The sequence below is a fragment of the Sorghum bicolor genome, chromosome 7 (genome assembly GCF_000003195.3).
Source record: "Sorghum bicolor cultivar BTx623 chromosome 7, Sorghum_bicolor_NCBIv3, whole genome shotgun sequence".
In the NCBI taxonomy this organism is placed as follows: domain Eukaryota; kingdom Viridiplantae; phylum Streptophyta; class Magnoliopsida; order Poales; family Poaceae; genus Sorghum; species Sorghum bicolor.
Window position 1 is genome coordinate 37,680,311 of NC_012876.2, and position 15,978 is coordinate 37,696,288.

The 15,978-nt window shown below is 53.4% G+C and overlaps 1 protein-coding gene across 4 annotated transcripts in view; it reads right to left on the reverse strand.

Annotated features, from left to right (window-relative positions):
* LOC8071000 overlaps positions 11,229–15,978 on the reverse strand; it is a 6,308-nt gene continuing 1,558 nt past the window's right edge. The window contains exons 3-12 of one of the 4 annotated variants that reach the window (XM_021464579.1): positions 14,868–15,773; positions 14,665–14,785; positions 13,785–14,578; positions 13,305–13,698; positions 13,005–13,221; positions 12,717–12,915; positions 12,464–12,637; positions 12,011–12,384; positions 11,787–11,936; positions 11,229–11,510 (exon numbers count right to left, since the gene is read on the reverse strand). In XM_021464579.1, the coding sequence (XP_021320254.1) occupies positions 12,383–12,384; positions 12,464–12,637; positions 12,717–12,915; positions 13,005–13,221; positions 13,305–13,684 (972 nt within the window). In that variant the 5' untranslated portion in view covers positions 13,685–13,698; positions 13,785–14,578; positions 14,665–14,785; positions 14,868–15,773 and the 3' untranslated portion in view covers positions 11,229–11,510; positions 11,787–11,936; positions 12,011–12,382. Of the gene's footprint in view, positions 11,511–11,786; positions 11,937–12,010; positions 12,385–12,463; positions 12,638–12,716; positions 12,916–13,004; positions 13,222–13,304; positions 13,699–13,784; positions 15,774–15,978 lie in introns of those variants that run through there. The other 3 variants (XM_021464580.1, XM_021464581.1, XM_002445334.2) reach the window with 3 other exon arrangements.

Here is a 15,978-nt window from a genome sequence, read left to right on the forward strand (position 1 = left end):
CGTCCGCCGCATGGCCTGCCCACTTCCCGAGAATACAGGAAGTGGGAGAGGTGGGGTCGCGGGTTTATAAGGGCCTAATAGGACCGCCTGTACCGCTTCTCCTGCCATTGCCTTCAAACCTTCCGCTCTCATCTTCTCCAATCTCCTGCATCTTCCTAACTCCAGCCCACATTCGCACCTCTAATGGCGAAGAGCGACTCCAGGAAGAGGGCCGAACTGATGGCCAAGGAGTGGAAGAAGTCTCGCAGCACCACAAAATCTCTTGGTGACCTCGTCGATATGGGGCTTCTGCACGGCGCAGAGCTCGGCGGCTGGAGGGCACCGGAGGGGGAGAGCTACCCCGACCCTCGCGCCGGTGAGATCGTCGTTTTTGAAGATTTCGTTAAGAGAGGTTTTGGTGTTCCTGTCCATCCTTTTCTTCAAGGTCTTCTTTTGTACTATGAGATCGGGATTTGCAATCTGCACCCGAACTCAATTCTCCTTATTTCCACCTTCATCCACCTGTGCGAGGCCTATGTTGGCATAGAGCCGCACTTCGATCTTTTCCGGTATCTTTTCTGTCTGAGGAAGAAGGGAGCAGTTGGAGGCTCCAAGGTTGCAGGTGGAGTATACCTCAACCTTCGTGATGGGATGAAGAATCGCTACCTGCACTGCCCATGGAACACTTCCTTGACCGAATGGTACAGGAAGTGGTTCTACATCAGGGAGGAACCGGGCAGCTCCACGTTCTGCGACGTGGGATACGTTCCCGAGAAGAGGGCGAGCTGGACCGACCGTCCGGAGTTCGATGGTCCAGTGGCGGATCTCATGAAGCTGATCGACTGGTCGCGCCTAGACGGGCTTGGCGTGGTCGGCAACTTCATTTGCCGCCGGGTGATGCCCTGCCAGAAGAGGGTGCACTCGGCGTACGAGTATGCCGGGAGCGCAGACCCGACCAGGATGCGGTCGGAGATCTTGGAGAAAGCGGAGGTACAATAGCTGTTGAACGAGCTGTTTAACTTCGCGGATGGGAGCTTCATCCGTGGTAGTGATCGGGTGCAAGCCTTCAAGTTAGGACGACCAGCACCAAAGGTATGTAGCAGAGTCTGTTTGATTATTCGTATATCGTCTGCAGTTAACTCATCTCTGTTGCTTTTGCAGGTCGGTGATGTCGACCGGTGCGCAGTGTATGTATCACTGGCACCGGGGATGGAAGATCCTGTGGGAGAGGTCCCGCCAGAGGAGGACGCTGCTCGGTGTACTCATTACACCAGCAGTGAGGAAGACCGAGCCCGCCCCGTCCCGACCTCCGAGGAGAGGGTAGCGGGGAAAAGGCCATTGCCGGCGGATCCCTTGCCGACACCGGAGCTGCCGGCAGACCTACCGGCGGAGAGCAGCCAAGCGCCGAAGCGTCGTCGGCTCGTGCGGATCGTCGACGACGACGACGACGACGAGGAGGCTGCGCCGTCGTTGGTCCGACGGCCTCGGAGCCGCCCAGACACTGCGCCGGTCGCCACTGATCGAGTGGCCAGCGGCGCCGCTGCCCCGCAAGTTGCCGAAGTGGGGGCACAAGTGCCGACCGGCCGGGCGAGGAGGAGGTTCACCGCGACCCATCGTCGGTCAGACCTGTAAGTGTTCGACTTACGTATTTTGGACTCCTCTTTTTTTTTAACTTTTGTTCCTGCAGTGCGGCATCGGATGTCGATCGTGGCCAAACTGCCGGCCAGGGAACGGGCGAGCCTGCCCGCGGTTCTGGGGATGCAGCCCCCCAGACCACAGAGCAGCCAACAGCTGCAGTCGCGCCTGGGAGCACCGAGGGGCTCCCGAGCGCGGCGCCGACAACAAGCAGCCCGACCAGGGCTGGAGAGGCTCCCCCAACTGACTCCTCGGAGAAGGGGAGATCTCCGACCGCTCCTCCTGCCGGGGGGAGTGAAGTCCCCCCGCTGCCCCGAGCAGGAGCCTCTTCGGCTGCGGGCTCTCCAGGTCTGGTCCAAGGGCCAGTAATGCCTGGGACCACCACCGGGGGTGACGCAGCACAGGAGGAAGAAACCCGGGCGGCCTCCGACGACGAGGTGGAGGAGATCGAGGGTCGTCCCCGTGATGGCCGCCAACACGTGTATGTGTGGCGCCAACGCGGGGATCACTTTATCGGTCATGAGGAGGTCGCCGAGACCGAAGAGGCCGCCAGGGTGGAGCGCGCGGCCAAGCGCCTTGTCGACGAAGTCAAGGTAAGCGGCTTTTTGTACTGCTGCGCATTCTTTTGCCTTGTCTTGCTTGATCGTTATATGCTTGCTTTGTAGGACATAATGAAAACGGCGAAGTACCGGAAACGGTGCTTTGACCAGATAGAAGGCGTCATGGCCGAGAACAAGGCCCTTGCCGCGGAGGTAGACCGGTTGCGGGCGGAGGTCGGGGAGAAGGTGGTCGAGATGAGCGCCGAAAAGGAGCGTCGTCTCGACCTCGCTCGTCGTCTGGCCGACCAGTACCGGCTGCAGGAAGGTTAGTCACACGCTCCGAGCAGTTTCGCGTACTTGTATAGTTTGCTTTGCTGACCAGTTTAGGATTCGCGCAGACTTGGAGGAGGAGGTGGCGAGCCTCCAACAAGAGAAGGAGCAGCTCAGCCAACAGCTCGCCGGTGCTCAGGAGTCCGGACGGCGAGCGGAAGAGGAATTGGGTCGAAAAGACCGGGAGTTAGCTGGTAATGGGTGCCGCCTTGCTGGTTGCTGCCTGCCCCTTTGCTTGTCTGGTATGCCGAAAGTAACGTTTCGTTTCGTTTGCAGTGCTCAAGGTGAACACAAAAAAGCACCTGGATGACCTGATCAAGGACCGGGACTCCTGGAAGGCCAACTGTTGCAGGATCTGGAAAGGAGTGTCCCCGGTCCTAGATCTGCTCAGTCCCGAGCTCCCGGAGAGCCAGCCCCGCGCGCCGCAGTTGACCCCGGTCGAGAAGGCGCAACGGGCGTGGGACTGGCTCCAGCAGTTTGTGAAGGACGCCGGGGAGTTTGCCGGCGCGCACGTCCTCAGCATGGTGCGCGCCCACTATCCCTTGGTCGACTTGAGCAGGCTGGAGAAGGGGTACCCGAAGGAAGTCGGCCCACAGGAAGCGGACGAACTTCGGGGCAGTCTGCTGGACTTGTCGTCGACGGTGATCGGCGACATCAATCTGTGCGGAACGGCCACTCCTCCAGACCACCCGAGCTCAGATAGGTCGGCCAGGGAGTTGTCGGGCGCGTCCGTTGCGGGAGATGGGCGGTCGACGCCTGCGGTCTCGACCAGCCAGGCGCCGGTGGCCCCGACCCCTTCGTCCGGGCAGCAGGGCCAGGCGGGTGATCAGCCCGAGAAGCTAGGCCAATAAAGTAGTCTGTAGGAATAGACTAGTGTTTGCCCGTCAGGGTATTTATTGTAAACTTTGTATGTAAAGTTTGTAATAAAGTTTGCTTTTTGTCATGACTGTTGTTTTGAGCGCTGTAAGAATATCTGAGTGACGTGTCACCGCATTTGTCTTGGTTGTCGCTAAGAGCATCCGTTGCAGGAGTTTTGCCAAGTGCTGTATGTGACAAGGTATGGGCCAAAAATAGAGAATTTCATTATCAAAAATTATAAGATACTTACAAAAGAAAGTCATTAAAACTTTATGGATAGAAACGTCGCAGTTCGTCGATGTGCCAAGAATTAGGCACTCGTGTTCCGTCTGGGTATGCCAATCTGTAGGACGTAGGTCGTGTGACCTCGGTCACCACGAAGGGTCCTTCCCAGGGGATGGATAGCTTGTGCATTCCCTCCTGGCTTGTTTTCCATCGAAGCACCAGATCGCCGACCACGAAGGAACGGTCCTTGACGTTCCTGTTGTAGTATCGCCTGACTGCTGCGAGATATTTTGCTGTTCGGAGACACGAAACTAAACGCTTCTCCTCCATGCAATTGATTTCGAGTTCTCTGGCGTTGTCGGCGGTCGCCTGGTCGAAGTGCTCGATTCTAGGAGATCCGAAGTGTATGTCAGACGGCAAGACCGCCTCTGCGCCGTACACCATGAAGTAGGGAGACACCCCTGTGTTTCGACTGGTCTGAGTTCGGAGGCCCCAGACCACTGCCGGCAATTCTTTCATCCATCGACCGGGTGCTCTGTCGTTCTCGGTGTACAACCTTTTCTTTAGGGCGTCGACGATTATTCCGTTAGCACGTTCAACTTGACCGTTGGCACGTGGATGTGCCACTGACACATATTTTATGACTATGCCTCTGTCATCGCAGAAATCCCAAAAAGTGGTGCCAGTAAACTGAGTGCCCAGGTCGGTGATTATGCTGTTCAGGATGCCGAATCTGTGTATGATTTGATTGAGGAACTCCACAGCCTTCTCGGAGGTTGCCTTGACCAGGGGCATGTATTCAATCCACTTGGAGAACTTGTCGATTAACACGAAGACAAACTTGAAGTTGCCCGGGGCTGGTTTAAATGGTCCGATCATGTCAAGCCCCCAGCAAGCAAAGGGCCAAGACGACGGGATGGTTTGAATTTCATGGGCAGGTACGTGGGTCCTCTTAGCGAAAAACTGACATCCTTCGCAATGCCGAACCAGTTTTTCTGCGTCGCTGACCGCGGTTGGCCAATAAAAACCTGCTCGGAAAGCCTTTCCGACCAGTGTTCTAGATGCGGCGTGGTTGCCGCAGGATCCGGCGTGTATGTCCTCCAAGAGCTTGATACCATCGTCTTGGGGTATGCACTTGAGCAGTACCTCGGAGCTTGCGTTTTTCTGCATGAGTTTTCCGTCGACCAGGATGTAGTTCTTTGATCGTCGGATGAGACGCTCGTTCTCTGTTTTGTCCTGAAAACCTGTCCCGTCTGAGATGTATTTGATGAACGGGATACGCCAGTCACGCCCACCGGTTGTCGGAGCGGCGTCATCTATGAGCATTGCCTCGGTGGGTTGCTTGTCGACCAGGGGGGAGCTTACGCTCGGCTCATGGATGTCCTGGACGAAAATACCCCGCGGGATTTGGGCCCGAGACGAGCCTAACTTTGACAACGCATCTGCTGCTTGGTTCTTATCCCGGACCACGTGGATGTACTCTATGCCATAGAAGTTAGTTTCCCATTTGCGAATTTCTTTGCAGTAGAGATCCATCTTCTCGTGGGTTGCGTCCCACTCCTTGTTGAGCTGGTTGATGACCAAAGCGGAGTCGCCGTAGACATAGAGGCGCTTGACCCCCAGTTCGACGGCTAGTCGTACGCCATGTAAGCAAGCTTCGTATTCGGCGACATTGTTTGACGCCGGAAAAAGGATCCGAAGGACGTAGCGGAGTTTGTCCTTGTTTGGTGATACGAACAATATCCCAGCGCCTGCACCGTTGATGTTCAAGGACCCATCAAAGAACATTGACCAGTGGTCTGAGACATCTGGAACGGAAGGCTCATTGAGATCCGTCCATTCGGCAATGAAATCGACCAGGGCTTGAGACTTGACAGTGGTGCGACTCTGGAACTCTAGGGAAAATGGACATAATTCCATTGCCCATTTCACGATTCTGCCATTGGCGTCTTTATTGCGCAGGATGTCCCCGAGAGGAAAGCTGGTTGTCACCAGGACTCGATGGCCGTCGAAGTAGTGCTTCAGCTTTCTTGACGTTATCAGGATGGCGTATATAAGCTTCTGTATTTGTGGGTACCTGGCCTTGGATTCGTTTAAAACTTCACTTATGAAGTAAACGGGTCTCTGGACCTTGAAGACGTGACCTGGTTCATCTCGCTCGACCACTATTGCCGTGGAAACAACCCTGTCGGTTGCAGCAATGTAAAGGAGCAGGTCTTCATTGGGCTGAGGCGCTGTGAGGACAGGCGGTGAAGTGAGGAAGGTCTTAAGCTGAGTGAACGCAGCGTCGGCTTCTTCTGTCCAGGAGAATTTTTCTGATGCTTTCAATAGTTTGAAGAAAGGGAGGCCTTTTTCTCCCAGCCTTGAGATGAAACGACTGAGGGCGGCCATGCATCCGGTTAGCTTCTGAATATCCTTGACGTTCTTCGGTGGTCGCATGTCGAGTACGGCTTTGACTTTTGAAGGGTTTGGTCGTATGCCGTCGCAACTGACGACGTTGCCGAGCAGTAGACCGGAAGGAACGCCGAAAATGCATTTCTTGGGGTTGAGCTTCCACTTGTACCTATTGAGTGCCTTGAAGGTTCGGTCTAAGTTGTCGATTAGGGTGCTTGCGTCCCTTGTTTTTACGACCACGTCGTCCACATAGGCCTCGACGAGGTCATCGCGAATCTCGTCGTGGAGGCATTGCTGGATGGCCCTTTGATAAGTGGCCCCGGCGTTTTTAAGTCCGAAAGACATGGTAGTGTAACAGTATGCGCCGAAGGGTGTGATGAAGGATGTTTTGATCTGGTCTTCTTCCTTTAACGAGATCTGGTGATAACCAGAGTAGCAATCTAGAAAGGAGAGGAGTTCGCATCCGGCCGTTGAGTCGACCACCTCGTCGATGCGAGGAAGACCAAAAGGATCTTTAGGACAGTGTTTGTTGAGATCGGTGTAATCAACGCACATTCTCCATTCATTATTCTTTTTGCGTACAAGAACCGGATTGGCGAGCCAATCGGGATGATACACCTCTTTTATGAATCCGGCTGCTAGAAGCCGTGTTATTTCTGTCCTAATAGCCTCCTTTTTGTCACGAGCGAACCGTCGCAGTTTTTGCTTGATTGGTCTTGCGGTCTTCGAGACGTTTAAGGAGTGCTCGATCAGGTTTCGTGGGACACCGGGCATGTCTGCGGGTTTCCATGCGAAAACGCTCACGTTGTCCCTTAGAAACCTGACGAGCGCGTCTTCCTATTTTGGATCCAGGTTAGCCCCGATGAGGGCTGTCTTCTCGGGGTTGCCTTCGACCAGCTGCACTTCTTTGTACTCCTTGGATTTCGAATTCTTTCTGGCTGTCTCCTGCTCAGGTAATCGGAGCTGGTCGGGGGGCAGCTGTGCGGCTTGGTTTGCTGTTTCCGCCATGCGGATTGAGAGGTCAATTGCCTCGGTGATCTTGAAACTTTCTTCTTCGCAGGTGTACGCAGTGTAGACGTTGCCTCTGACGGTCAGGACACCCTTTTCCGTGGGCATCTTAAGCACTAGGTATGAGTAGTGCGGGACTGCCATGAACTTTGTCAGCGATGGGCGGCCCAGTATGGCGTGGTAGGTCCCGTCGAAGTCCGCGACTACGAAGTTGATGAACTCCGTCCGGAAGTGATCGGGTGTGCCGAATTGGACAGGCAATGTTATCTGTCCGAGGGGCACCGAACTTTGACCCGGCAAAACCCCCCAGAATTGGGCGTCGTAAGGTTTTAGTTGCGCCGGTGATATCTTGAGGGCGGGCAGGCTGTTGCGGAAGAGGATGTCGATGGAGCTTCCCCCGTCCACGAGCACGCGCTCGAATCTAATGCTATTGATGCAGGGATCAAGAATTAGTGGGAAACGACCCGGCTCTGGGATAGCGGCCCACTGGTCCTTCCTGCTGAACGCGATCTCCCTGTGAGACCAGGCGGGAAATTTCGGATCTGCGATCAGCCCGTCCGTGCTGTCTATGTTGAGGCAGGCTCTCTTTAACAGCTTTCTTTCTCGCTTGGACTCAGTGGAGACCTTGCCCCCGAAAATGGAGTGGACCACGTCGGTGGGGCTGACGTATTGGTGTCGGGGGTCCCTGTCTTGGTCCTCATCCTCATCTTCGTGGTCGTGTCCGTCGCGTTTGTTACTTTTCTTGGCGGTGTCTTCTTGGGCGGCCCGCCGTGTATAGATACTTTTGAGGACGCGGCACTCTTCCATGGTATGGTTAGACTTTGGGTGTAGCTGGCACGGTCCCTTCAACGTTTTGTTGTAGTCGTCTTGGTAGTCTCGTCGTCCATTGGGACGTTTGACCGTGTTTACTTCGTGGTCGTATTCGCGAGGGCGCTTTCCTCTGAAGTCGTCGCGGCTGTCGCGTCGCCGATCCCAACCCTCTCGGTGATCGCGGTTATCGGAGCGGCGGTGATTTCTGTTGTCGTAGCGACCACGACCGTCATCTCGCCGGGAGGGCTGGTCGGTGCCTCTCGCATCGTCTCGGATTAGTTTTTCTGCGTCATCAGCATCGGCATAATTTTTAGCCGTGGCTAGGAGCTCTGCTACCGTTGATGGGCGCTTACGCAACAGCTTGTTCCTCAGCGCTTCATGGAAACGCAAGCCCTTGATAAAGGCTGATATGGCCTCGTCATGAGAAATCTTCGGGATTTTGAGGCGCATATCCGAGAATCGTCGGATGTAATCGCGCAGAGGTTCATTCTTCCTGTCTCTTATCCTTTCAAGGTCATACTTGTTTCCGGGCTGCTCGCATGTGGCGATGAAGTTGTCGATGAAAGCCTGTCGTAGCTCTTCCCAAGAGTCGAAGGAGTCCTCGGGCAAGCTGAGAAGCCACTGATGACCAGCCTGGTCGAGGACTACGGGGAAGTAGTTAGCCATGACGTGCTCATCTCCTGCCGCTGATCGGACGGCGATTTCGTAGAGGGTGATCCAGTTCTCTGGATTTTCCTTGCCGTCGTATTTTTTAAGTTTTTCGAGCTTGAAATTGTGGGGCCACACGACCTGGCGGAGGTGTGAGGAGAACTGCCTTAGGCCCGGAGGACCATGGGTCGCATCGTACTCGATGCGGCGCAGGTTTTCGTGGACTGCTCTCTCTGCGGCGCGCCTGTTGATGCGGTCCCGGGCATCTTTGGGAGGGATGTTGTGGCGGAGATCCCTGTGTTGATCTTCTTCTTCTTGGCCGCGTACGCGGTTCTGCTGGCGGCGGCCATCGGCGTCCCGACCACCATCGTCGCGCCGTGAGTCCCCTCGACGGTTGTCGGGAGAGCGGCTGCGGCGACGCCTGCTGGGTGAGGCCCGGCTACGATGAGTCTGGTCGGAGGCGGCTTCCGTATAAGAGACGTCCTGGACTCTCTTGAGCAGAGTGGCTGTCTGTCCCATCGCGGCGATCAGGTGTGCTCGGATACTGGTCCGGACTCCCTGGCATTCGGGGGTGTCAGGAAGCCGATCCAGGTTGGCCATGGCGACAGCCACGTTGGCGCTTGGCGTTTTGTAGACCGGCTGGTCCCCGACCATGTCAAAGGCATCGTTGAGGTTACCTGGTGGCGTCTGTTGTTGCTCGTCCGCACGCCGTCGGGCGCGATCGGCGTTACGCTGTTCGCGGAGTTGCCTCTGGTCGTCTGTTTCTCCGTCAACAGCCGGTTCGTCGGCGCTGACATTGAATACAATATCCCCTCGCCGGGGGGGGAATATCGGGAATCGGTCGAAACCCGGAGGGTGTGAAGGAAAATCCAGGCCGTAGTCCTCGTCTTCGGTGTTCACAACCTCGGTGGGGACGGAGCCGGTGCTTGAGTTGGTGCTGGAAACCTGGCCATCCCGTAGCTCTCGGATGGTCACCATGTTGACATGGTGATGATTGTTCCTTGTCGGCGACCAGCCCGCTTTGCTGAAAACGGATTGGACATGCTGTGAGTAAACAGAGGCCGAGTTGTTCAGGCCGCAAGGATAGTCTTCCTTTTTGAGCTCGACGGATCGTCCTGAGGGGGTTGAGGTTATCGTCAGGGACGTTCCCAGCCGTTCGTGTGTGGCGACACGAGTTGGCCGGCGGAATTTCGAAAAATCCGCTCGAGCAGCTTGGTCGGGGCGGCGCAGAACTCCATCTATTAGTTGGGAGACTTCGAGTAGCTTGGAGTCAGCGCGATCGAGCGTTTGGAGGAGGTCCGAGCAGTCGATCTCCTTTCCCTTGTAGAGCGGGAACGGTGGTCGGGAGCTTGGTGCCGTCATGCGTGTGGTCGGAGACGGCGTGATCTCAGATTGGATCTGGATCTCTTTCGGAACCGTGGTCGCGAAACCGCCGCTGCACGTCGTCCACGTGATCTGGCCGACGGTGAACGTGAGGCCTTCGGGCACGGTCGCGGAAGCTGGGATCGTGACCATCTTGTTCGCCGGAAAAGTTGCACGCACACCCCCTACCTGGCGCGCCACTGTCGACGAAAGCTAGTCGGCAGTCTACCTTGGGGTATACCCACGGTAGTAGTTTATCGGTAGACGGTGCGCAAACTACGAACTTGATGGTGACGCAAGACACGGACAAGCTTTTTATCCAGGTTCGGCCGCCGAGTTGGCGTAATACCTACGTCCTGCGTCTGGTTGTATTGATTTGTGCTGAGAGAATATGATGTGTTAGGGGGGGTCCCTTGCCCCTCCTTATATAGTCCGGAGGGCAGGGTTACAGAGCTAGAAACTAATCCTAGTCGGTTACAACTGCCGTAGATAATTCGATATCAATTCCTATTCTAACCGACTAGAATCCTGCTTGATCTCCACGTCTTGTTTCCTTGCGCGAAACTCGGGCTGTCGGATCGAGCCTTGAACTCGTCTCGTAGTGGGCCAAGCTTCCTGGCTGAAGTCTAGCCGTAAGGGTATAGGGGTTTATACCCCCACACTCCTGGGCGTTGGTGTACTTTTATGGGTTGGCTAGGAGTCACTACCGGATTGGGGGGGTTTGCCGTGTGCCTCGGGCACACGGCAAAGCCCAAATCGCACACGGCGAAGGCTTTGCCGTGTGTTGCTCACGGCGAAGAACACACGGCAAATTCTCCCACGGTAAACTTTATCTTTACTCACGGCCAAATTGTGGGCACACGGCGAAGTTTTGCCGTGAGTCAACCCTGACACACGGCAAAAAAAGGTGACGGACGGCGTGAAACGGTGGGGGACGGTTTGACGGCAACGTTTGCCGTGTGTTGCACACGGTAAACCTTTGCCGTGAGCTAGAGTGGGCACACGGCAAAAATTATAAAGAATTTTTTATTTTTTCCTGAAAAGAGTGTTTGCCGTGTGCCTTCGCTGTGGCACACGGCAAACATTGAATCTTTGCCGTGTGCTACCATGCAGGCACACGGCGAAGTCCCAATGTTTGTCGTGTGCTACCATGCAGGCACACGGCGAAGTCTCAATGTTTGCCGTGTGTCAGGATGGGCACACGGCAAACCCCCTTCCCAGGTATGGACTAGGCGGCCTGGTAGGCGGGTTTGTCGTGTGCTATGGTCATAGCACATGACAAAGATTGGTCTTTGCCGTGTGTTATGGCTCTAGCACACGGCAAACCCCCTTTCCAGTTTTTTTTTGTTTTTTGCTTTTGCAGCCACATGTATCATAGCATAGCTTACATTAATCACACATAGCACACAAATATCACAATATATCACACACTTTCCACAATAACCACGATATACCAAATCTCTCACATACATATAACGTACATGTCACATACATAAACACATGTTCATCACCAAGTCCATCACAAGTCCGAGGAAACCACAAGTTCAACAACACGTCCGATAAAACGACAAATTCCATGAACAAACTACAAGTTCACCAACCGAATCCATCTCGTCTGCCCCATGAATCGCCTGGAGGTTGGTACGGATTGACATGGTCGCTCCACCCACCGTCTTGAGGACTTTGCTCATTGGGCTCTTGAGTAGAACCCTGGGAGTGAAGCTGTACAAAGGATGAGACAAACGTGTCATAAGTGAATTTTGAGATTAAATACTTGAAGCTGAAGATATACATAGTGGTTTCAAATGAAAATTTTGGCAGCACCTCCCCTGCACGGGGAGGTTCCCAAGACCTGCAAGAAAAGCATCAGCACGAAGGCCGACAAGCACAGCGGCACGATGGCCGGCTGACATCTACAGCGGCTCGATGGCACACAACCACAATTACATCTACATCTACAAAGGTAGAGATTGCATGGTTAAGTGAAGTGAAACTCACTGGGCTAGGTCCACCTAGAGCGGGTGGAACGTACAAGTTTGGTGGCGGAGGTGCTCCCATCTGAGCCCCAAGAGTTCGCATGTAGATGGCCATCTCCCTGTACTGTGTCTCTAACTCGGTGATCCTGATTTCCTTTTGCGAAAGCTGGGTCTACAAGGTTGAAAACTTGTGTTACAAAGCTATGTTATGATTGAACGATTGAGCGCGAATGAAACAGTGAGAACCTGGAGGTTGGTGATGATGCAGTCGGCTGCGGTCGGCCTCGAGCGTACCCCTGAGCTACTTTGGCCCTGGCGCCTATCCTTTGCTCTAATCTGGGAGAGAGTAGGAGTCCTCGAGGAGTCAATCAAGGGGTCGGCAACCCAGTACCGCCCATGGCTGCTTCTCCACTGATGGCCTCATTGTAGGGATCGAAGTTAGGGTCATGGATCGCATGTGCTGAATCACAGTATGAGCTGATCCGGCTATGGACGGTGGAGTTGGTGTATGCCTCAGGAGGGTCGTCCGGGCTGTAGGTGATGTCGGCCGTCGCCTTCCCCTTCTTGGACAGAGTATAGGCCCCCAACGGGCCTATATCCTGCCCAGGGTGTGCGGCTTCCTGTGAAAAAAAACAAGAAGATAATTAGAGGGTATGCACATATGACCGTTAGAATAAATCAATAAATCCTCATACTTACATATCTTTCTCTGTATTCCTCGAGGGTAAGGCTCCCTTGATGGTGTGATGGACCTGACATCTTTCTGTGTCGCACGCGGGCTGCGTCGTGCTGGTCCTGCCATTCCTGGCTGCACCACCAGTCCACCATCATTTCCCAGCACATCCCTTTGCCCTCCACCCAATACGGTGGCACCTACACGTGATCAAGAACATGACATTTAACAAGACCAAATTAACGTTACTTAAACTACCAAGAAATTAATGTTACTTACAAGCATGAACTGTTCCTTGGTCAGTGTAGTGTCCCTTTGCGACATCTTTGTGTATCTTCACATGCTCGTACTGGGCCTTGTAATTTATGATTGCCTGGATGCGCGCCTCGTAGTGCATGTCCTTGATGCTCTTGACACATTTTGTTCCAAAAATGTGATTGGCCTGTTCCTCATATTCAGGCTCCACTCTAAAGAAATCCTGCATGTACACGCGATGTAGACAGTCATTATGTATAGAAGGACTAAAGAATGTGAAGTAGTGAGCAATGAAGTGCGAGAAATTCTTACCCACATCTCCTTGATCACCCTCAAGGCCTTGTTGCCGAAGTTCCTGCCAAGTACATCTGTGGTATCCGGCGTGCCTCCGTAGTGCTGAAATGTCCATGCTGGCTCCGGAGCCCCCGCAAGAGTGACCACGCCAGGGAAGTGCAACCTGCACAAGCCACCAAGGATGGTACTGGGGTGCCGTTGGTGAGCAACTCCTGCTACTAGTACCTTAAAGGACCTGCACAAGTGGTTAACCAAAATTAGTAGTTCATATTGTGAATTTGAACATAAGGAATGTCGAAGTAGTGCTTTGAAACATACTTTTGCCCTCGTGGCCGAATCAATGTGCGATGGTCGATGAATATCGATCGATTGGGAAGCTGACTGGGACCTCGTTGCCAGATATCTGGCGGGGCCCCGTCGTCCTCGTCCTCCTCCTCCTCCTCCTCCTCCTCCTCCTCCTCCTGCTCCTCGTGCGCCCCGGTGGTCATCTCCTCCTGCTCCTCCTGCTCCCAGGTGGGCGTCTCCTGCTGCTGCACCGCGGGTGTCTCCCCCTGAAGACTGCTAACGCTCCTGGTCCTCCTGCTCGAGGTGTGCCTCGACCGGCTCCTCGACCTGCTCCCCAACCCCTCAGGCTGCTCCTGAGGCTCCTCCCTCGGTCGGGCGTACCGTGACCTCACATTCCTCATGCCACCCACCATCTTTGTTCAGTGACCTGCATGTAAGAAGAGTAAATCAGTAACCACAAATAAACAACATGTACTTAGATAGAGATGCAAATTAAGGATAACATAATATTACATGTATTAGAAATAATCATCATCTTCATAACCGGCATCCGGTGCATCCTCCATCTCATCATCTGTACCAGCCATGTCTAGGTACTCATCACTAAGTGGAGGAGCATCGATATCGTTATTGTCATTGTCTAAGCGTAACTCCTCAAGTAATTGTAAGTCCCTCACATATTCAACCTCAACGTCATCGTCGTCTTCAACAACAATGGCCACATCCATGGCTTCAGTTAAGTCTATCACAAAAGTCCCTTCTAGACCCTCTTCTTTATAGAACTCCCCTTCATATGTGTCCGTGTCAAAGTTGTAATCTTCCTTGTTTGGTACCGGTACTCCACCGTGCGGCGATACCTTGTGCACAACATCCCAACCCTTAAGACATGCATCGGTTTTGCACGGGTACGACGTATAATAAACTTGTGTGGCCTGTTGGGCCACAATGTATACATCATCTCCTGGTAAGACGGAATCTTGTCGAATTTCGACTAGCCCAAGATTAGGCGTCCGTCTTGTTACTTCAGGGTCAAACCAATGGCATTTGAATATGACGGATTTAATATCTTTGCAACCATGAAACGTGAGTTCGTATATGTCTTCAATTCTTCCATAATAGTCCAGCCCATTTTGGCCGAGCGTGAAAACTCCAGTATTTGTCGTTTTCCGGTTAGGACGACTTTGCTCGTGCCTTGTTGTGTGGAAGCGATATTCATTCACATCATAACCGGCATATGATATGACCCTGTGTGCACAACCATGGGCAACATGTCTTAACTCGGCGCTCATAAGCGCATCGGTTTGGCTCTGCAAGGTGAAGAAGGATAGTACATTATATTACCCGCTCGTACCATCTACTTGCAATGTGATACTAAGTACACGAGGGAAAGTACCTTTTCTTGGAACCAAGAAATGAAATCAGGACTTCCAGCGCGTGCACCGTGTTTAAGAAGTGTATCAAGCTCTTGTGGGGTTGGTTCCCTTGATCGACGCTAGAATTCATTTTGAAATTGCCTGCATCGTTGGGGGACAAAGGGGTTGGATGCAAATAGTGCATATACAACACCAATGAGAAACAAAGTGGTATAGAACTTACTGCATGTATGGATGCACCTCATCAAGATTCGTCAACACATATAGCATTATAGTGTGCCACTCTTGACTCGTCATCTGCTTTGCGGTCTCCTCGGTCATGTATAGCCATTGACGCCTCGGTAAGAAGGGAAGGTACCGTAGGATCTTAGCGGGGATGTCCAGCTGCCGAGTGCTACCATCACCGGACTCTACCTCCAGGAACCTAGAGGAGCCACACTCTGGACAATACTTTGCATTCTCATATTGTTTCCTAAATAGGATGCAGCCTTTCAGACAAGCATGTATCTTCTCATATGGCATCTTTAGTGCACGAAGAAGTTTCTGTGAGTCGTACATGCTCTTCGGCAGAACGTGACCCACCGGAAGCAATGTGCCAATAATTGTCAGCAAGTCGTCGAAGTGTTGTCGACTCATGCTACACCTAGACTTGAAGTCCATCACACGACCAATGGCATCGAGCTGTGAGACTGATGTATGGCCGTGGAGGGGTTTCTGAGCCGAGTCTAGCATGTCATAATATGCCTTGGCGGTAGGCTCGGGATCCTCCGTAACTCCTCCAACAAAGTTTCTGTGGCCAAAGTCATCTAACATGTCTGCTACCCCACCATCATCATCAAAACCATCGACACGTGGTCTCACAACCTCCTCCCTCGTGCGATCACCTTCACCGTGGTAGGTCCATTGGGTATAGCCCTGCATAAACCCAAACTTGCAAAGATGCTGCCCCATGACCTCCTTCGTACGCTTCCGCGTGTTTGCACACTTCACGCATGGACACCAGGTCATACGGGCGCCTTTAGCCCTGGTGAATGCTTGCTCTAAGAAAGCCTCGGTCTTCTCAATCCATTCCAAGGAGATGTCTCTGACTTGGGCGGCCGGTGTACATCCACTGACGGTCATCCATCCTCTAACATATCATGCAGTAATGTTAGAACAGAATGCATCTACACGGTAGCCCTATTAACTATTAGGTGAGGATAGGTCCTAATCCCACCCGAGGATGCGTAGATGGGGTTAGTTTCCATGTCATCTCCGATCTGAGACGAATTTTCAGCAGCACCTCCCCGCTGTTCTCCCAATACACGTCCCGACGGGGAGGTTGTGTACCCGGA